Here is a 22,574-nt window from a genome sequence, read left to right as displayed (position 1 = left end):
AAACAATTTTCAGGCAAAATTTCAATACTTTCAAAGAATTAACTGACGCACTGAGCTCAGAGTTTTTTTAAAATCAAAAGTTATCATGATCAGTGAAACTTTGGAAATTTTAAAGCCGTCAAATTGGCGCAATTTTTTGAGTTGTCGAAGTGAAGCGTATGCGAAAAAATATCTCGGCTCAGAAACAAAAGCAAATTGAATGACGAGAGAAACAAAAAGATAAAAAAATATTCGAAGCAATCTTTATTTTGTATATGAAGTGTTGTGAGGGGGTCTTTGAAAAAGTATAGATTTTTTTTCTGTCATTTTAAAGGGCAGCCAGAGCGTTCAATGATTCATACTAACACCAGATTTGTACTCACAGAAAATTTTTTACTTCAAAAAACCGGATTTTGTTAAGGATCAAACTGTAAGCTAAATTTTGCTGAATATTCATGAACATTCAGGCGTGTTCCGTCGATACCGGAAATTTGCCCAAATAAAGGACAGAACAAAATGAGTCGTACAGTTTTAGTCTTAACAAAATCCGATAATTGATAGTAAGAGAACTTTTTAAGTAATGTAATTCAAGTGAATTTTTTTTTCTTATATACTTCATAGGGTTTTCAAAAAAACTAAGGCTTTGCGCAAACCCTGGGGCGTTTAAATGGGGCTCATATGATGGAAGGAAACAATTTGCTAAATTTCAAATCAAGTTTAGATTAAAAAATATCATAATCTGTTGTATTTGATTATAATATTTGATTAAACATGGATTTTATTTGAAAAAATGTAAGTGTTGTGATTCGCATTTCATCTTATTTTTTTTATTTGATTATAATTGAATGTTTTGGACTTTTATAGAGACTGAACAAGAAATTCAGATACAAAAAATTCTTATTCATTAAGCTCTAGTGCGGGTTTCATCAGAAAGTTACCTGGCAAAATGTAAATTCCACACTCTTAAATTTTGACAATGCTTTTGCTTCATCATTTAACATGTAACTTGACGAGAATCAGAGCTTTAGAATCAAGATTATCTTAAGATCTGCAACGGTATGACGGTTTTTTTCCTCAATACTTTTTGCAGCAATTTTTCTAGGTGTAATTTGGGAGAACTCAAAATGATTCAAATTAGTTTTATTTCAACTCTCAAAAATTGACGTGTTGTTAGTGTTTGAATCATTTTGAGCTCTCAACTCTTCACACCAATTTTATGTGAACAGTTTTGCTTGGCCGTTGAAAGAGTTTGTTTTCAGACGATCTTCTGACTTGTGACGATTTGTGCTTGTCGACATAATAGCACGGGCTAAAACATAATAAATATTTTAGTGATTCTGATTGGTGAAATTTGGTCTTTTTATTCTTAAAGAAACTGGAGCAAAGAAGTTGTATCAATTTAAAAAAGCAATTGAAATAAAGCAAAATGAAGTTTTCTTCAGACCGTAAAATGGTAGGGCAAGCAATTTTGCAGAGTAAGGGATTGCATAAACTAAAAAAAAAATAAATCACATTTATTTAGCCGAGCAAGTGTAAGCCACAATTTTTCAATTCTGGATCTCAATTTTCTCGCAGGCCGACATAATGACTTGGCATGAATGACCGAAACCAGAATTGGCTAAAACAATTCTATTCCAAAAATGTCAACTCAGCAAAACGTAGTTTGCAATTTTGCGTCTAACAAACTCGGGTAAAAACGTTGTTTTTGAAGCTTGACACAAACCAGTTTTTGTTAGGCCAAAATAGAAAATAAGAAAATTTCAACTTTGTCCATTTCTTCGATCGGTTGCCTCTTTTTTCACATAAGAAAATTTTATGAAAAGAAGTTTTGTTTTCATGAATTAAAACTCAAAAAGATCTCACCCAAGAAAAATGATATAGTGAAAACAAAACACAGATAAAATGATTTTGCTAGTTTGCCATGTAAATGAATGGTGGTATCATTACCACATAGAAGTACGTTTTTTTTAGGTATAAGTTGAACATAGTATCATAATTTTTAAACTGATTTTGGTTTCATAATAACAATCAAAAACGAAAAGCAAAAGAAATTCGCTTGCAAAAAGATTGGTAAAATGAATGTTAGAGAACAGAAGTAATTGTGCGATATTTGGAAAATTGTGATAAAACAGTAATTGTGATAAAACAGTTATTGAGAAACTTTCAACTCAATTTCCCAAACACTTTTTGTATTAAAACTGTAGGATAAACAGTTTTTTGTTCCAAACAGAGAATCTAAAACACTTTCACAGAAAAGAAAAAATTCTAAACTTTTTGTTTTAAAAAACAACTCAACCCAAACAGCGCTTCGCTATTGTGACACTTACTGAATTAGAGTAAATGATTAAAATGGCAAAATTGATATGAAAAAATTTTCGAGCTTCTTTTTATCTAAAATAATTTTTATTGTAGCATGTTCTTAACGTTTCTGATGAGATTTTTTCTGGGATCGTTTTCTTTATTTTTCTGCATAACCCTACTGTGTATCAAGCGTGCGCCAGTGATAATGATATTATAAAAAGATCCATTAACCTTGCAGAATAAAGCTATATGCGTGACATGGTAGGTCTAGCAACTTCGATCTTAGTTGATAATCCCGGGTATGCATATAGTACTAAGATTTGTATAGATGCACCTTGTGTAATTTGCACATTGTTGAGCCTCCTTGAACCTCCTCGGTTGCAAAAAACTGCTCATCATAATATTTCATACTATTACATAGACCAAAAAAATCATGACAACCTATGAAGATTTTAAACTATGCTACCATGAAATTTTATTATAAGCAACTTTTGCCAAAATTTGGAATTAAATAACCATCTTTTTGCCATATTTCTTACAACAAAGATTTTATGAAATTAAAATTCGCAATTTTTTCTTTTATGACATTTTATGACATGCATTTTTCCAGACTGTTAAATTGTATGACAAGCTGTTTGACCTTTCTTTTGTCTTAAAACTTTAACTTTGTCTTACATCCGAATCACAATAACTAATGATATTCTGCCATAAAATAACCTCCCGGGATGACCAAAGTACTAGTCATACCATTTCCATATATAGAAAAATGCTAGTCATACACTTTCCATACAATTCCATACGTACAGAAAGTTGCATGAAAGGTCTATGATTAATATTTTTTCAGATATGGAAATTGTATGACTAGCATTTTTCCATCAACCAAAAGTTTTGATTTTTTACATTTTAATTTCTCAACATTTTTTGGTTGTGTTCGTAACCAAACACAAACGACATGAACCGTGATTACTCAAACGTAGTAACCAAAGGTTTGACTGTCTCGCATAAAAAATGTATTGGGACCAGCCTAATACTTGTTACTTCTGTCTCACACAAATAAACGCTAGTAATGAACTTCTAAATTTTAGCAATAATTTTTTAAAGATGATTATTTCTAAATTTTGAATTTTTTTTAAATACCAGACATTGATCAAGGCATACAAAAACATGTCATACAAAAGAAAGAGGAGTTTTAAGCGTTTTTGAAAAAAGTTATGAAGAGAAACTGAAAAAAAAACTCAATATTAGTATATCCAGGACTACGTTATACACACAAAAATTAAATTTTGCACGCAAAATTCTTTTTTTCAAAAAATGTTTGTTTGAATACGAAAATCAGTTTGCGATTGAAAAAAAAACACAAAAACATTTTTGGGGGCAATTTCAAAAACACTTCGTCGCCATCAAAAAAATGCTAGTCATACAATTTCCAAATATGGAAATTGTATGACTAGTGTTATTTTTCAGAAAACAAAAACAAAAAAAAGTCAAAGTTTTCAGTTGTAGCAGCCCAAAAAACGCTTAAATGTTTTGCCAGCAGTTGAATTGATTGTTCAAAGCTTTTTTTCATATTTTTTTTAAAATGCTAATCATACAATTTCCATATATGGAAATTGTATGACTAGCATTTTTTTTCATACCATTTTTTTCCTTTTTTTATGAAGAGATACCAATTTCGATACCAAAACAGCTATAAAATACCTTTGAAATTCGATTAAATTGATTTTGCAAAAAAGTATGAAATTTGTATGACTAGCATTTTCGGTCTATGGCGGTCACCCCGGGCTGCATGTGATAATACTTGCATGTAAGCTAATGTCAAGAATTTCACACAGAGCTTAACAAACGTACTTAAGAGAACTATCAAAAACGTAAATTGTATACGGCTAGAAATTTTTCATTTTCAAGTTTCGGTGATTAAGAAAAGAGGCCTTTTTTTCAAATAAATATATATGTTTATCTTTGTAAATCCAAATATAAAAAAATTAATGCGTTTATTAAAAATTATTTGATTGTGATTTTTGGAATTTTATTCGGATGGAAAACTCAACCTGGAATACGTTATAGACACAAAGTAAAACATTTTTTTTTGGTAAAATGTATTTTCAAGGACAGAGGTAAATTTGCAACCAAAAAAAGGCAAAACAGGGATTAAAAAGGGATTTGTATTTTTTCTATGGAAATTAGCGTATCATACAATTTATGAAATGATGCATAAAGATTTTTTTCTTCGAGAGTTTTTTGCTCCAAAGTTATTCTCATATAACCAAAACTGCCACCAATTTGTTTTGTTCGAGTTGAAAAATATATGATGAGCATGTTTTGAGCATGATATGCAAATCGATTTCATTAAAAAACAGGAGTCAATCGTGATTTGTTGTCCTAAGGAATCTCAATCTAGATTAAAAACGTAAATTGGCAATCAGATTTTTCCTTCGAAAGAGATAACGCCGGGTTTTTAATTGTTAGCTTAATTTTCACCACATTATGAAGAGCTTTTTCAAGTCGAAACTGCTCAGAGTTAATTTTATCAACAGCAGTTTTTTTTCAAACTCGCAGGTTTTTGATTTTTTTTTCAACTGAGGTAGTAAGTTTATAGATGAAACACTTTTAATTGGAATCCGTGAAAGTCGAATGATAATTAATGAGCGGCAAATTTTGAACTCTTGTTTCATTAAAATCTGCAGATTTTTCTTATTATGAGCTTTAGAAAGTATAAAAAAATCGTAATGGGCAAATTCAACCCAGACCAAGCATCTTTATTAGCACAATTAGTGAAATATAAAGTAGTGAATGCCTGTTCAAACCCTACTTTTGAATTCAATTGTTTTCACTCTTGTGAATCAATGTCTGCTTCTATTTATAGAGTTCCGATGGCAATATTTGACGGGCGTTTATTAAGACCAAAAGACATCGCTGAACTAAGCTTAAAATTGTGACGATGTTTTAGTTGAGTATTTATTTTTTGTAAAGTTGAAAATGGATTGAAAATCGGTGTTTGGGCCTATTTGACATAGAATTTTTAATGCGTGACATATTACGTTCTGATAAGCGGTGAACAAATCTGTCTCAGTAACCATTCCAAATTGATTTTAAACTAATAAAGTGATCCAAATAATAGTACTTTACTTTTTTCGATTTAGTCTTTGTTGTTCGAATTAGCCGTTAGTTTGTTTTTTTTTGTAGTACTTTTGCACATTGATTTTAAAAAAAAAATCATATTAACAACGTTTTTTTCTTTAAAAAAAATGCTCAAAATTTCAGCTAGGCCATAATTGACATTCTTGCCTTTTATGCTTCTCCTCTGATACATGTAGTCTGGTTTTTTAAATGATGACATCTGGTGGTTTCAATTTATCTGCGGAAATCTGAATTCAATTTTTAACGTGCATGCATCAATAATTCTACATTCGCGGGCGTATTAAAGATTATTTGGAGACATCTTCAAAAAAGTGTCCCTATAAGGTTTCCCCTGCTCTTAATCAATTCTTTTTATGTGCATAAAATTATTCTAATAGATTTTGTATCATAACCCCATTTTGTTCAATTATATATTTCCAACTGAAATAGGTATAAGACAAAGTTATTTTTAAAAGTGCAAGAAGTATTTTTTGCATTAGCTTGAAAAACAGCAAGACGATTCATTAAAAGACACACATTTGCAGACTTTTTTCGAGGCCCTCAAATTGTTGTTTTAATTTTTTTCTTGTTCAAAAATTGCTAAGTAGGGTAATTATGCAATTCGCCCTAGTAAATCGGAGCAAGATGGACAATTCTTTCCTAATGGCTTTAATTCAAGCTTTTTTTAAATAAGGCACCAAGCAAAAAATGATCACTTTTTACTTTTTGATAAGCAAGTGGGGAATATAAGGAAAAATTGAGCTCATGAATGGTTTCTAACATTACTTTTTGGTTTGCGTTTCGAAGGTTTTTGCGGAGTTTTTATGTTTTTATGATTTTTTTTTTCACCGAAAGATTATTTGTGTAAACTATACGGGTTTAAAACTGCTAATTTGGCCGATATGAAAAACTCATGCGCGCTGCGCCCTTTACCGATTTTTTTATTTAGAAAAAACTGCCGATATCTTAAAGGGCGATCGGAACAATCGTGGGAGCAGTCTTGTGGGAGCATAGAGCATATTTATTTCGTGGGAGCATACTTATTGGTATCAGATCTATCAATTTATTGTAGATACACTCAAGGCTAATGGTTTGTAACAACATTTCTAAAGAAACTTAGCGCATTTTTTGAAGCACGGCTGGAGATATCATTCATACAAATGTTTGTATAATTAAGCTGAAAGTTCTTACGCATCACTTTATTTGGTCGTGCAGAACCCATACGTTATTTCATTTATGCTGAAAAACTTAATCACTCATAAGAATCACTTATGTCGGTTAACCTTTTTTTATGAAACGAACTTGTTTTGACGTCTATCGAAGATATTTTCATGATTAAAATGTAAAATGATGTGATGGACATTCATGGAAAATGGGTCATTGCAACGGTTTCATACAACGGCAATCTTCATTAACTTCAATGTAACCGCTTTTTGCGACACATGGTTTCTCAAATTGGGTAACCCTGTTGTGTAAGGGTTTGTCTTCCAGTCTAATCTGGCCTAACTCAACTACGGAATAACTTACTGCTCTTTGAGAAATTGTTGGTGAAACTTCTGGCTTCCTCCACGACTTCGTCATCATCCCCCTCGTCCCCGTACAAGACAGTCATCAGGTCCTTCAAAGAGTTTTCTTCGTCATAATCCTCTGCCTTTTTGGCAAAGAAACAAAACAAAACAGTCCGTGCTATACTTCTAGAATACTTTTTGGACCACGCTAACATCCTACCCCAAGAGCAGTTGGGGGGGGGGGGGGGAGGGGGGTGAGGATGTTTACTTGTTTTAAATGGGAGTTTTCAGCCAGCCAGAATCGAGTGTTTTACTTACAGCAGATTTAATCTGATTTAAATGCTGGTGTGGAAGATATCAACTTATCTATTGGAAGGGGGGAGGGGGGCTTTGGAGGTTATAAGGCTCTTCTCAAAAAAAATTATAAGGGATCCAAAGGTACCTTAAAACTTTAAAGGGTCAATGAACAAAAGAGGGGTGTCATGAAATGGACCCTTTGGATGGTCAGAGTAGGGGCGGATTTAGGGGGGGGGGGGATCGTTTATTATTAGATTTTTTTGTCAAAACTTTCCAAAAAGTGCCTAAAAGCGCTTTTCTGGCCTGTTTTTTCGAAAAGTTTTGCCTGCGCCGCAGAAATTTTGGCCAAAACATGGTCTTACGGCCAAAAAAAATGTCGAAAAAACTTTCGATTTTTTTTTTGAAATCAAAATGAAGAGACTCTTGGAAACAAAACACTGTATTCAAGAAATTCAGGATTGTTTTATAAAAAAATGAAAAAATACAAGAAAAACATCTTGATCTAAAAATTTCAGCAAAATTTTACAGAATCATATTTATTGAAATATTTTCCCGTTTTTTGTTATAACATTTGTTGTTAATATTTTGAACTTTTATATATTTTTTTATAGCAGTGACTGTGTAATGCATCGGCGTGCGTAGCTGAAGCATAACTCCGTCTGGTATGACTTCTCTGCTCAAGTGAAGGGGGGCATGTTCGGTTTGTGATATTCTGCTCCGAGGCTGATGAGCTGACAAGAGAATGTTCCTTGAATTGTCCACACTTCTCTTAGTTGACACGCGCATTCCTGAAACATAGACAAACAGTTGGAAAAATGTTTTAAAAGTTGGCTTAGGTAAACAAAACACCCCCACCCCCCAACTCGAGGCTACCGTTTTTTGAGCTTCCGGATATCAAATATCAAGATCAGTTATTTGAAACTAACTGAACGCAGATTTTCTTTAACAAGAGTTCATTTAGTAAGCTGCAGCGCACGAGTAGTTTTGAGTAGCTTGCCGCCATGGTTTTGACCCCCTGCCGACCCAAAGAGTCCCCCTTTGTACTAATTTGAGATATCCATGTTTGGCTATAAAATTTTAAACAATATCTAAAGGCGCTTTTGGAGCCAATGATTACTTATTTTGAGGGGGAAACAGAAAGCTTGTTTAAAATATTACCTGAATTAATATGATGCAATTTGTGTTGCGAAATTCGGATCCAAAAAATACCATAAAAACGACAATTTTTGGCTTTGTTTAGTCAATCAGAAAATACTCCAAAGCCAATTGTTTATTTAATGACAAAATTATATCACTGCAGGGCTTTCATGTACCCCACCAAAACTTAACAAAGGTATATTTTGTCAGTTTTGTATCAACAACTTTATTTTCGTTTGATAGGCAAAAACGTCAATTTAACAATATGAAGATGGAGATTATACCCTCCTTAATTTTTGGTGGCCTACATAGGAGGCTAACAGTGATATAGTTTTGTCAGTAAACAATCAATTAGCTTTGGAGTGTTTTCTGATTGACTGATCAAAGCCAAAAACGATCCTTTTTGCGGTAATTTTTTGGGCCCGTATTTTGCAAAACATCATTTCTTTCGGGTAAATTTTTAAGCAAGGTTAGTCATCATTTTTTGTTGTCTAAAATCAACCCAATTTGAGAAAGATGCGTTTAAATTTTTCAAATTTTTATTCATTTTGTCCGGATAATTTATATCAGCTCTGTATAACGGAAACCTTACTGCACCAATTTTAATGGTTTGAATAATGTTACTAGGCAAATATCACTGTCCAAACCGAACAACACATCCGTATATCAAATTATCTCAGTTTGTTGCTGCTGACGAAATTCGTGGCAGAAAACAAGAAAATCAATTGCTGTAGACCACAAATCTTTGGACTTAGCAATTTTGCTGAAGGAAATTTCAGAGAAAATTGAACTCAAAGTTTAATTTTTTCTGTTTTTCGGAGATTAAATTTCGTAAAAAGACCAATAAAGTATCAAATATAGCAGTCCGTATGTGAATACAAGTTGTAGTTGACCTCCATACACAAAAATGTTTATCACACAGTTCATTAAAAAAAAGCAAATTATACAATTTCGTACACAAAAAGTATGGAAAAAATGTTTATCATACAATATCTATATATGAAAACTGTATGATAAGTAATTTTTTTTACATGAAACATTTCTGCTCCGTTTTTAGTCGCAAAATCACGTTCATTTTCAAATTAGAGTTTTTCGAGAAAAAAATTTGGCAGGCAAAAATTCATTATTTTGTCTTCGGGGTAATTTTTCATACCAAAGAAACAAAATTGCATTAAACATGTTATACGAATCTAAATTTGAAATTTTATTGTTCTTAAATATAAGATGTTTTTAAATAAGCCAAAAAAATCAGGCAACAATTTTCGACAAGTAAAACTTTTGGCTTCAAATTTTATAGCCTAATTTCAAAGTTTGCTGTACGTCTGGAGTTGTAGGAAATTGTATAATAAGCATTTTTGCCCATTTTTGAAAATTGTATGAGAAGGATTTTTGGTAAATTCGGGATGCTTTTTGGTAGTCATGGCGAGTTCATCTGAATTGAGTAGCACCTGAATGATCAATGAAAACACAGCCGAAATACAAGTTTCGTTTTGATTTTCATTTATCAGAGTTAAAATTGAGAAGAATGCTGCATCTTCGGTAGTGTTTTTTTTATAAGTGCAACATTTTTCCCATTTTTTGTTTTGTTTAAAAACTGCTATAAAATAACAAGACTGCTCGTATCAGAGCGAAGCCCTGAATATTCCGACTGCCTCTTAATGTCAATGAAGCAGTAATAACATGAAAAAATTAATTGTAAAAAAAATAAAATGAAATGAAAAATTTTTTGTTAATTTTCCCTCCACACGCCGTATAAAGTAATTAGTGACAAAATTCGGTTCCAGTAACACATCAATTATGGCAAATAAGCTTCCTTCAACTAATTTGGAACGATTTCTACGACGGATTAAGTCTCCGCTTACGCGTTAATAGCGCGAGATATATCGCGCGTTAAATGTTTCATATTGGCCAAAATGGCAATCTTTAATCCCGCATAACTTTACGGAAAATGATCACAAGTAAAAATTTCTTTTCAAATTTAAGCTCAGGACAACCGTACCTTTCGAGAGATGTAAAAAAAAATCCGTCAAAAATGGCTAGTTAAAAAGTCAAACTTTGTCTGATGAAAAAAACCCACCCCGAGCACAAATATTCCGTTGCTTTTGTATCGAAAGTCGGAACAATAAGCAATGTTTTGCATCAAGCAGGCTTGGTAAACTTCCAAGTGACTTCAACAACATAACTAACAAGAAACGAGTAGGAATACCTATTTGTGACTCTGCTTAAAATTTTTATACGCCGCGCACTGTTTTAATTATTCGAGCGCACTGTAATAATGCAGAGGAGCAAGATTTTTTTTGAATCGTGTAATGACAACTATTCGCCTTCCCAATTGTCCAGAGGTACTCATCACTGATTTTGTGTTTATTTTAAGGGTTACACTGCTTAAAAAACTGTTGTTGGTTCTTGGCTCAGCAATATGTTAGCGATGAATCATCAAAGATTTTTTGATAAACTTTTAAGCGATGAATCGTCGATAATTCATCGATGATCTATTGACGAATCGTTGATAATTTGTTGAACACTAATGACTTAGCAATAATTTCATCAATTTGTTCCTAATAAAGCGATGTTTCATCAACCGCTCAGCGATGTTTCATCAATCAATCGGGAATGATTTGTTGTTATTTTTTTTGTTAATTGAAATGCATGAAGAAAAACGAAACTAAAATTTAGGCTTGTTGTTGTTAATTTTCGAACAAAATTCTAATTACTATGCACATTTTAAAAAGTGCAACAAAAATTATTTACAATGTTTGGTATTGATATTTTTCAATTTTCTTAATATTGCGGGAGCTCTAGCGTTTTAAAGTTTTAAAGTAATTCACCTATAATTCATTGTTTTTTGTTAGCAACTCTTCTTTAGCGCAGAGAGCTCACAGGTCGAGATTTCTTTTTGAAATAAAAGTGCTCAATATTTAAAACAACTGTGATAACAAAAATATAAAATAGCAAGTCATCATTGATTTGAATTTTTTCATATATGTGTCATCAATTAATTATCAATGATCAAAAGTCATGTCTGAAATGGCAATTTTTAATCAAAGAATTTTTATCATGTCTTTAATATTTTCTTTATTATATTTTTTTAACCTATACTTGCTGCTGCCTTGAATAGCAAATCGGTCAAACTTTTGTTGGAAGAACTAATTTACTAAAGCAATTACCATAAATTAAGAGAGATTTGACTACAATTGGTACTTAAATCAGCAAATGACATCTCATGGTAGCTAAAGCAAAATATGTCAGCTTATTGTACTTGAATTCCATCTTCCTAATTTTTTTTCTTTTGAGAGGGTTTTGTCTATTTTTATGATTAGATATAGGTATAAAAACTTCTTTTTTGATGAATTCATTACCAGATCTAAGTGTGTGTTGGAAGGAAAATGAGTTGAATAAAAAAAGCGTTTCTTAAATTTATCTCTAAGGATTTACACTTCAAATTATTAATTTTTCAAATTTCGCGAAAAATTTTTAAATAAATCTATTTCTTTCAAATTTAGCAGTAAAATTATTAAAAATAGCATAGCAAAGTCAGTACTTACCCCATCTAAGGTTCCGAGCATCAACGATAGCTTCAGTTAATAGTAAAATAAGCACAATTAACTTCAAAGACGAAACTGAAATCACCGACTTGCGATAACTTCGATGCAATAAGCATCTTCGAATGTTTTTTGATTGCTCTACTTCAAGTATAATGTTTTTGTTATTGTTGTTGATTTTTTCAACGGACCAGTTTGTTTTCATTTTGGGCAAAAGTAAGTCTTCTTCGTTGTTGATATTTTCAAATTTGTTTTGACTTCAGATGTCTTAAGCTGGAGCCTTCAAGAGTTTTAAAAAGAATTAAAGAGATTTGAAAATGAGACTAGTAACTCTAATTCGGACTCAGCGATAATAGATGGAAGTTGTTATAAGTTGTTATAAGTTGTTCCTAAAGTTGTTCATAAGTTTCCTTACCAGGGATTTATTTAATTGTCAAGATGTCTTAAAAGATACTCTTCCTTTAATTAAAACTCAGCCCCGGATTTTCTTGATTTTGCCTCTTTTTTCCTACTGTTATTTTAAACATTTTGACACTCCAAGTTCTTATTTGGGAATAGTGAAAAAATGGTAAACGCAAATGGTAAAATGCAAATCAGACAAATAAGTTGACGTTAATCGAAGTTATGTTCCTTTATCGGGTTTTAAGAGTGGAGACAGATGGGAGGGGGATACATTTATACCAGGGGCAAAAAGTCCAAAAATAGCCCAAGTCTTTGTGTCCTGGAAAAACAAAAACAAATTGAAAATCAGTCAAATATATCATAAATTTCAACAAATTTTTTAAATTAAAGACTTAAAACCACCGGTTGTTTTTAAAGAAAAGAAAATTGCTGAAAAAAGACAGAGTATTTGCACAGTATTGAAAAAAGGGCAAAAATTGAGAAAAAAGTGATAATAAACTGATAAAATCAGAAACGGTTCTCCAAATCAACCCCAGGGGACTAGAACCTAAAATGACAAGTTTTTCCTTTTAAGGCCAGCTACTCATTTAGAAATGAAAAAAGTTTATGTCTTTTTTTGCGTTAATTGAAAACCTGACCCGATATTTTATGAGAGTTCGAGAATGAGGGAAATTTCATTGAACTGATATGGAATGAAGTCGACACTTGACTGACAAAGTTCTCTAATCAATATTTGGAGACATACTTTGAGTACTGCGTTACAATGTATGTGTTCAAATTGTTAAAAGCAAATAAAGAAAGTCTCTTCAACTCTACTCAAATTTGTTTCGAAAATGTTTTTATCAAGAGGTAATTATTAAAAACTGAAATAATGAAAACAATTGTTATACTCGTTAGCACTTGCTAAACACTTAGATGCAGTCATTAAAAAGCAACTCAAATAAGAAAGAACAATAAACGCCCATCAAGCTCTTAAATGATAAAGCTAAATATATATTTTTAACTTTTCGTTTGGTATTTAATCAAGTGACTGAAAGTTACTTTTATATCATCTCAATAAGTAAAATATTTGTCGTGATTTATAATTGCAAAGCTATGCATTTCGTCGAATCAAAATACAAAAATCTTGCGAATGCTCAGGTTTTCTTAAAATAACTTAAAAAAACAAAGAGTAGAAGTAAAATTAATTTATAATCATCTTTTTGTTGAAAGTGTCCAATGTATCATCCAGAAACTGATTTGATTGACAATCGGCTCAAAGTCTCTTATTGATACGATTTGCAACCGGAGCAGAGGTGAAAAAAAAAGAGTTCAGCTTTTAAACAAAAGAGCGACTGGTGATACCTCGGGCAAGTTTTTCAACACTCCGACTAAATTTTATGGACCCTCCTGAACTAACTTCTCCTTTTTTAGGGAATTGATGCAGTCTGAAAGAAAAATGGAAAAATTTCGAAGTGATTTATTTTGCGGAAAAAATCCAGTATTTGGACCAACTAACTTGTCTGAAATCTTTATGCCTGAAATCAAACTATTTCACCGATTTGAAGGCAATAGACGTACAAATATTTTTTTCATAATAAGTTTTTTTTAACAAATAGTATCTCGAAAAAAAAATTCCGCATTAAAAAAGTACACGTTTACAAATAAAAGCGAAAAAGTATCAAAACTGAATTTCCCACGAAATCTTACATTGTTTTTATCAACAATTTCCGAAAATTTTCTCTATATGCTTGATAAATTTGACATTTGAAGTTTTGCGCAATTACTACCGTTAACGAAAAAAATTAAAATTTAGTTAGATGAGTTGAAAACAATTTCAAGGTCTCATAGAGCCAAATTAAAATTCGAAGACTTCAAGTAAAAAATCAAGTGGAGTGATTGATGTGACAAAAATTAATCAATCGGAAGGGAAGAACTAAATCAGCCTGAAAAATGAGGTCTTTGTGACCAAAAATACTTTGATGAGATCCAATTAAAACTGAGCAAAAATAGTTTGCGCTTTTTAAGATTTTGTGCAGTTTTATTTTTAGAATTTCAGTTAGGGTAAATGCAATGAACGTGGTAACGTTTATATGTAAATAATTGACACAATCAGAGATTTAAACATCATTAAAACAACTTTTCTAATGGAAAAAATAAATCTTGTATTGCAAATTTAGCTTGAACTAGCAAGTAAAGGTATGCGATTATTTTTATCGGATTTTTACCGCAAACCTTAAGTTGCGCTTGTTGCTGAAAAATTTTGCGCACAGTAAAAATTTGAAGCAACAAAGTTTTCGAACATTTTTATTCTCTAAAAGTGATAATAATTGAGGTTTGTTAAGGCTCAGAGAAACCTCAATTTTTGATTGATGTTCGGCGTCTTTTAAAAAATTTTGGATCAAAAATTAACTATTTTGGGAAAATAACATTTTCCAAAAAAATTCGAGGTGGATATAACTGTAACTCACAGGAGCAAGAATCTATCTTTTCTACAACAAATTGATTGCCAAATTCCACAAAAGTTCAGCAAAATGAAAATAGTTTGTAATCATATGCGGCCGAGCAATCTTTTAAAGAACAGTTCTATTCTGAAAGAGTGCTTCAAAATTACAGTTATTCAAACCTTTTTGAAAAAAGTACCAGGGTTGACCAAAAGTCCTAATCATACAATTTTCATGGAAGACATACAATTTTCATACAATTCCATAGTCGCAAAAAATTGCATGAAAAATCTATGATTTTTTGATTTTTCCTATATTGAAATTGTTTGACAACATTTCACCAAAAACCAAAATTAAAATGAGTTTTTCAAAGTAATTTTATTCTCAAAATTTTTGGGAAGTGTTGGTAATCGAGTTGGTTATAGAACTTAGTTTCCTCAAAACAGAGTCACCAACGGATTGACCGTCTTACATTTACAATTCATTGGACACGACAGGAATGGTCTTAAAGTTGTCGTACACATATGATATATTAAAAAATTGAACTTTTATATTGTTTATCAATAAACAATGGTCATTTTAAAAAATTGAATGTTTAATTAGTCAGGCTTGATCAAGGCATACAAAAACATGCCAATCTTAAGAAATAAATCTTTGAGCATTTACAAAAAATGATTCAGAGAAACGAAAAAAAAACTTTCTTTTGTATGCAGGACAATGTCCAGGACTATTTTGTTTGAAAAATGTTTGTTTGACTGCCATAAAACTTTTTGCAGTTGGAAAAACGAAACGTTTTTGGTGCTCTTTTGAAACTACTTAGAAAATTATCTGCTGTCGCCTTCAAAATTGTGTTAGTCATGCAATTTCTATATATGACAATTATATGATTTCTTTTTTTTTTGACAAAAAGATTTTTTGTTTTCTGCGATACATTGATTTTCATGCCAAAACAAGAAGAAAGTTATTTGAAAACTTGATGACAGCAATTCAGCAAAAAGTAGGAGTTAGTATGCATGACTAGTATTTTTTAAAAATTTTAATTTAGGGAATTGTAAGATTATCAATTTCGGTCTATGGAGGTCAGTTGGGAAATGATAACGTAGTTTTTGGCGGCTTCAATTCGAAAAAAAACTATTTTATCCCAAAATAGTCTTATGCAAGTCAGTATCTGGGGGGAGGGGTTGGTTGTAAAATACTGACTGGCTCAGTTTCTAAGGAGTAACACAATAAAAATTCGTAACGTTTTTTTTCTCTGGAAAAAGTAACCTTTTAAAGTGACCGCATTTCCTATATCGAAGACCTGATCGAAATTGAAAAACTAAATATAGTTCAAACAATATCATGGCGTTCTTTAGAAAATGAAGTCCATTGTTTGTTTCAAATTTGTAATTCAGCTGTATTTACGAATAATTACTCGTTCAATAAGTTGTGATTTCGGCTTTTTCAATGGCAAATAAAAACAACAATAACTATGGTGAGGATAACGGAATGATAATGAGAGGGAAGAAAACGAAAAATTTTGCATATAACAGCGTTTCAGAGTAAACAAAAGAGTTGTGAAAAACTTTATTCTAACTCAAAGAGAAGCTGAAGCATCGGCAAAAATGATTTAGCTCTGAAAATTGAAGGTTTTTATGTTTCGTTAAATAATTATGTTAAATATATTCAAATTTTTAAGCATCCATAATAAACTTTAAAAAGGCAATCAACAACAAAATACGAAATTACAAATATGTTTTTCTTGAAAAAAAAACTTGCAGACTACGAACATTAAAATCGAAAACATTTTTCTTGCATTTTTCTTAAGCAATAGAAACTCATGAGAGGAAAAAATTTAAGATTTTAGTGGTCTTAGAGAAGAAGAATATTTCATTAAAGAGAATTATCATGTAGGACATTGACCCCGATTATGAGTTGACTGAAAGGTTTTTTTTTCTTGAAACTACTCAAACTCTAAACCAATTCAGCTTCAGATGGCATTCCGATTGAAAATGGGAAAAAAACTTTGTATCCAGGTGTTTTTTAGTTTCTCTTTCAACCTTTTGTTTTTCGCGCAAAATCAACTACCGCAAATATTCAACAGACAGGGTTGAATGATATATCATATTAAAACCCTTACAGTTGTGATTTGAAGCACATTTAACCTTTTTTTTCTACTAGTGCCGAGAAAAACTGGTTTTAGTTTTTTGATTGTTCGTCTTTTTTCGAGCGGATATAGCGAGCGAGCAGTCTTATTGTAGATGCTCAAAAGCTTACAATAGCTTATTTTAAAACGTAAGAATTAAGTTTTAGTTGAGTAACGTTTTCTTATTATTATTGGAATCCAGTGTTTTTGATTCGCTCCTTTTATCACAACATGCCAAAAAAACGACATTGTTTCTTTTGAGGTTAGGGTCGGAAAATTTTGTGCTACTTGCACGGTAGTCCCATAGACCGTTTTACTGTTGACGTAGAACAAAATGTTGTTCTAATTTTAGTTTTTGTTATGGAAGAAGATATTTTAAAAAATACATACTTGAAAAAAGTATAAACGTTTTTGTTAAAAAAACGCCTTTTTTCTTCTGAATGTCTCATAACTTAGTATACAGAACTTTAGTTACAAAAACTTTGAAAAGTATCCTGAAGCAAGCTTTCAGAGAAAATGTCTTCGATTTTTTGTACCAAAACTCAGGTCCAACTTTTTTAACACACTGTCTCGTTCGATTGGTTGTCATTTTTGTACTCCAACACATGTACAACAAGACAACCTTTGATATACAGATTATCAAAAAAATTTAATCACCCAAAAAAAACTAAAAATAGAAGACAAAAAACAGATAAAAGTCAAACAAAATTTTTGGTTCAAAGTTTCAGTTATTATATGATAATGGTCCTAAAGGTATTTTCGTCTAATTTAATATATGCTCCAGGATAACCAGATTGCACCGTGCCGCCAACCCGCTGAGAACTGATTGAAACATTTGCAATGATTATCCGTTCCGTTGCTTTCGTCGTCATGTCGACAATAGTTGGTACGTCTCGAACTGAACGTTTCTTTTTCTTCCTTTTTTAAAAAAGTCTTTCAACGCATTCAGCACCCTCAATCAGTAACCAAAGGTGACTTCAGGTTCTGTAGATTGTCCTGCCCCAGCTTGCCCAGCCATGAGTACAAAATCGAAACTAGGGTTTGTTCTGTCTCCAAATGAGCTGCCGTAAACGTTTAGGTAAAATAAATTGATTTTGGGTTGAATCCATGTTTCGCTGTTATTTAACAGATAAAATGAGTTATCCAATGCTCCTACGGCATTGGTGCCTCCGTGCAATTACTTTACAAGAATGCCTTAAATCCCAGCTTTTTTTCTTGTACAATTTTCTTGTACAGGTTTTTTCTTGTCATTCCTGCGCAATGACAAAAACGCCGGATTCAAAACGTGAGTTTAATAAAATAAATTGATCGAATTGTAATTTTTAGAACTTTACACCACAACTGTTTCAGCACTCGTCACAGTGGATGGCAAAATGGCAGGTACAAATCAAGTGACAAACAGCTTCAGGGGCGACAATAAACAAAATTCAGTATCAAATTGAAGATGTACTACCTATAAACATGTAACATATCCAACTGCTTAGTAAATTCAAATCGTTATTCAAAATTATGGAGCTGTAAATCTATTTGAGTTTTAGACTGTCTATCAACCCTCTCCCCGGTCAGTTTAATTTTAGTGTTTTTAGCTACGAATCGTTTTTTCCCAACTATCTTCCCTTCTCAATTGTTGTCCCTTACTCCTTCCCATTTTATTCTCTCCTCTCGAGTGATTATGTCTTTCATAACCACTCCGAAACTTGAAACCGCAGTACGTTTACGGGAACTCTTCTGTGATGCTGTCTCATCCGAGTCTGGTGAGTCTTGGCTCGAATGAGAGACCGGGCACTGTTTCCGTGGTTGCCGCGCTTTTTTCTTTCCGCCCGATGAGTTCGTTTCCGCCGGTCTTTGCATTCCTGCTCCCACTCCTCTTTTTTCATCCTTTTTGATCTCGGCCTTCTCTGCAGGTACTATTACCGCTGATTTCCCTGCCGCCCATAATATGCTGGTTTCAACAACCCCCAGATTTGTTCGATTTTCCCCGGAGGCCGTTTTCTTGTTTTTTTTTTTCATTTCCCCTCATAGAGAAAGCTTTTCCTTCTTCAATAATGTGTTGCACTAAAATCATAAATCATCTATCTTCTTTTGTACTTTAATGTCGGCTGAAAAAACTAGCAGATTGATTGAGATATGTCTGCTTTAATTGCGAATAGTTTAGGAAAGAACTGTTCGGGGCCGATTGCACCCTAGTCATATTATTTTCTAATTACAATCTTTTACTCTTTTTTTTTGCTTTGAAAACAGATTTTGAAAATTGTTCAAAAATACACACCTGTTTGACATAGTATCTATTTTTGTCTGGGTATGTATGTGGAAGCCCTAAATCTTAACCTGGTGATCATTCTCCTCGTTTTTCTAGGTTTCAATACTTCTGTAGGATCACTGGAACTGCAGGAGTACCATGAGATCAGTTGTTTTCTACTTCTTCTAAAATTTGTCCGGCTAATAGAACTAATCAGTACTTGCAATTTAGTATTTTTCACTTTCGAGAAACTCTAAGACATGAAAAAACTAGATGCTGAGGAATCTAGGTTTTTTTATATCTCTTGGAGCTTCTCGAAAGTGAAAAAAAAACTATTCATTTTTTTTCAAAAACTTGCCATTTTGTATTTTCAAGAGCCTTGTTGACCCAAATGAGTTTCAAAATGTTCAGATCTTCAGCTGTTACGACCCAATAATGTTGCACTAAAATTGCTGATTGATTGTTGTCCAATGAAATTCGAGCACCGCACCGCTTTATGCACTCCATTATTTTTTTTGCTGGTCTTGCATAAAATGCGTCTAGAGTAATCAAACATTTTTTGAAAGGAAACTTTTCCAAGGAAAATTTGACACTAATATTTTACTAAGGTAAAACAACGTACCACATCTTCCTCTGCATCTAACTTTTTTTATCTCGTAGAGTTTCTCGAAAATGAATAATTGTTAAAATAAATATTTCAAACAAATTACACATTACTAGTCAAATTAGACAGCATAATTCTATTTTTTCATAATTTTATATTAAATGTTAAAATTTTTTACTTGCTTTACCTTTCCTTATTTCTGGCTGAATTTTGATTACAGCATAGAAGACTATTTTTGAATGTTTCAAGTTTTTTTAGGTGCTGGAAGCCTTATTCAGCTTTTGTTTAAAAAATCGAATGTGGGTTTCAAGCTATAAATTGAACAAAATGAAATCAAGGCATTGAGAAACCAATTGTAAATATGCGATCAGAACTCTAATTAAGATGACCAATTGATGAGAGTCGCCACTATTTTTCTATAGCCACTGGAAAAGTTTCAGGCGAATTCTTTTCTTTTCCAGACCCAGACTTTTTGGTATCTGGATTGCAAGATGTTCACTTTCTGGTACTTATTTTACCTCAAACTTCAATTATTTTTTGAAATTTTGTGAGCACGGGAAAACGTGAAAAAAGGGAAAAATGTGGTTTTAACAGAAATCAAGGCATAAATGAGGAAAATTTAAAGTTTGTACTCAATATAGCCACAAAATTATAGTCAAATTTTTTGTTCGAGGAAATTGTGAAAGAGCATTTATACCCTAGAAAGTATGCAAAAAAAGATGTGACTCAAATTTGAAACAGAAAATACTAGTATAGGCAATGATACTTTTTAAACATCAATTCCACATTATTAAAGAAAACCGGTTAATTTCTAAGGACTAGACTGAACCCGCTTTGACAAAAAAGGATAAAAAGTGTTTTCTATAAAAAAAATACAGATTTCAGATCGGTTGTAATTTTATATTGTAAAACTTCGATTATGTAGTTTTGATAATCGATATTAATGCTTTTTGTTTTGCAATTGTTTTATACTGTATATCTACAATAAATAATCATAGCCAAAACATTCTGAAACTGTTTTTTTTTCTGAATCAAATTTTATGCATACTATGAACAGATTATATACAGATTGTCTACATATGATCTAAGAATTTCTATGGATTATCTATAGAAAAACTACTGATTATATACAGATCATATACAGACTATATACATATTATACACAAATTTTCTCAACATTTGCGCCAATCAAATAGAATGAGTATATTGAATTGAAATTAAAACGAAGCTTTCATTGAAATTTTTGTAGTGAGGTTTGTTCTAAAAAATTTGAAATTACTTTTTGTGTAAATAAATTGCAGCAAGAAGTAAGTTGATCTATGTTAATTTTTTAAAATGTTTTTTGATGTTTTTCTCAGAAAGTTGCGCTAATTAGGTGGATCTTGTAAATGGCAAAAAAACAAGTTTTGCACAAAATTTCTTTTCTTACGGTGGAAACGCCTAGATTGCAAAATCTTAGAGGGATCTCTTCAAACTTGTAGTTTACGGCAACCAAGTTTCCTCAAGTGAGTTCAGAAAAATTTGTTAATTTTTATTTTGAACTGACAAATTTGAAATTGTTATCACCCCTATGGTTTTAAGTAAAATAATTAATTTCATACAGATTATATACAGATTTTCAACAGATTATCTACATATTATCTACAGATTATCTAGGGATTGTCTACAGATTTTATTGTATAAGAAGTACATACTGATTATATGCAGATTATCTACAGATTATATACAAGTTGCAAAGGATAGAAAAATTGATTATTTTGGCGATTGAATCCGTTTATTTTTGGAGGAATAAAATGGATTCTATCTATACAAAATCGTTTAGTGTTCGAAAAAGAGTTGTAGATAAATCGGTTTTGTACTTACGTTTTTCTGTAGATTTTTCTGTATATAATCGGTTTTCATCCATTTTGGTCACTGCGGGAAGCAAGTAGTTTTTACAAAAAAACAGTGCCTTTTTTATAAACACCTTGATGTATACCTATAAACTAAACTCATTTAGATTTGTATCAGGAGGCTGGTTAACACCTGTGCCAATATCGCCGTTTAATAAACTTGTAGATTAATTGACCGATCAGTTAGAGGATAAACTTTGCATTTTGTGAATTTTAACCGATTAACACTCAATTTCGATATCAGTTTCTGCCAACTTATTTTCAACTTCGATCTCAATTCCTGTCAACTTACATCTAACTTTTATCTCAATTCCTGGCAACATAACCCAACTTCGACCTGTTAAATGTTAACTGAACAAACTGAAGTAAACAAATTCATCAGTTCGTTTCATTTCTTTTCAGATAAAACATTATCGTTTCAATTTAACCTTTTTCTAAGATTTTAGACTACTTTCAAATTACAAAACCAGAACAAACCAGAGCATAGTTTGATTGCAAAGGTTTCAGGGAAATTTTTGTGCTCTTGAGTAAGCTGTAGTTGTTCAATTTTTAAAATGTTTTACCCGCAAGAAAATTCATGTTGAAAAACCTTCAGTAGTAGTGAAGATTAGGGGTCTACGGCTCAATTTTGATTCCTATGTAACAAAATTGGAAAAAATTTTTGTACAACTTACTTTTATCAATTTAATTCTTTGAGAGTTACATCTGTATCTCCCTTTTTCGTGATGTAATTGGTCATTACACCACCCATTTTCATAACAGCAGTGAGTTTGCGTCCGCTGCATGGCGAAGCCCTTTCGTGTTTGCTGTTGTCCTCCTGAATACTGTAGGAAACCAGAGTTACCTTCCGTCATCTAATTTTCGCTTCCACAGGTAACGATGTCTGATCCTCCCGAGGAGCAGATGATTCCGCCGGGGTCGCATGCCGGAGCTGTATTATTGTCGCGTTCGGTATCGAATTGTGGTTCACCCGTATTTTCGTTTCCTACGTCGCCGTTCTGTTTCCCT

The 22,574-nt window shown here is 32.0% G+C and overlaps 2 protein-coding genes across 10 annotated transcripts in view; both read right to left on the bottom strand.

Moving 5' to 3' along the window:
• Positions 1 to 22,574, bottom strand: part of LOC134855374 (cleavage and polyadenylation specificity factor subunit 2-like) — a 372,284-nt gene that overhangs the window by 100,090 nt on the left and 249,620 nt on the right. The gene's annotated exons all lie outside the window — the stretch shown is intronic.
• On the bottom strand, positions 926 to 16,020 carry LOC134855263 (uncharacterized). 9 transcript variants are annotated; one of them, XM_063871739.1, is made up of 5 exons: positions 15,973 to 16,020; positions 11,885 to 12,161; positions 7,821 to 7,990; positions 6,925 to 7,048; positions 926 to 1,288 (listed from the first exon to the last, which is right to left on the bottom strand). In XM_063871739.1, the coding sequence occupies exons 2-5, from the start codon at positions 12,084 to 12,086 to the stop codon at positions 1,194 to 1,196; spliced, it is 591 nt and encodes a 196-aa protein (XP_063727809.1). In that variant the 5' UTR covers positions 12,087 to 12,161; positions 15,973 to 16,020; the 3' UTR covers positions 926 to 1,193. The 9 variants fall into 9 exon arrangements, with proteins under 9 accessions (XP_063727809.1, XP_063727805.1, XP_063727800.1 ...); XM_063871735.1 differs by having other exon boundaries at positions 11,885 to 12,270; positions 15,973 to 15,991; XM_063871730.1 differs by lacking the exon at positions 15,973 to 16,020 and adding an exon at positions 12,922 to 12,999 and having other exon boundaries at positions 11,885 to 12,511.

This window comes from Symsagittifera roscoffensis, chromosome 10, assembly GCF_963678635.1.
Source record: "Symsagittifera roscoffensis chromosome 10, txSymRosc1.1, whole genome shotgun sequence".
Lineage (NCBI taxonomy): Eukaryota > Metazoa > Xenacoelomorpha > Acoela > Convolutidae > Symsagittifera > Symsagittifera roscoffensis.
This window is presented reverse-complemented; position numbering and strand designations above follow the sequence as displayed.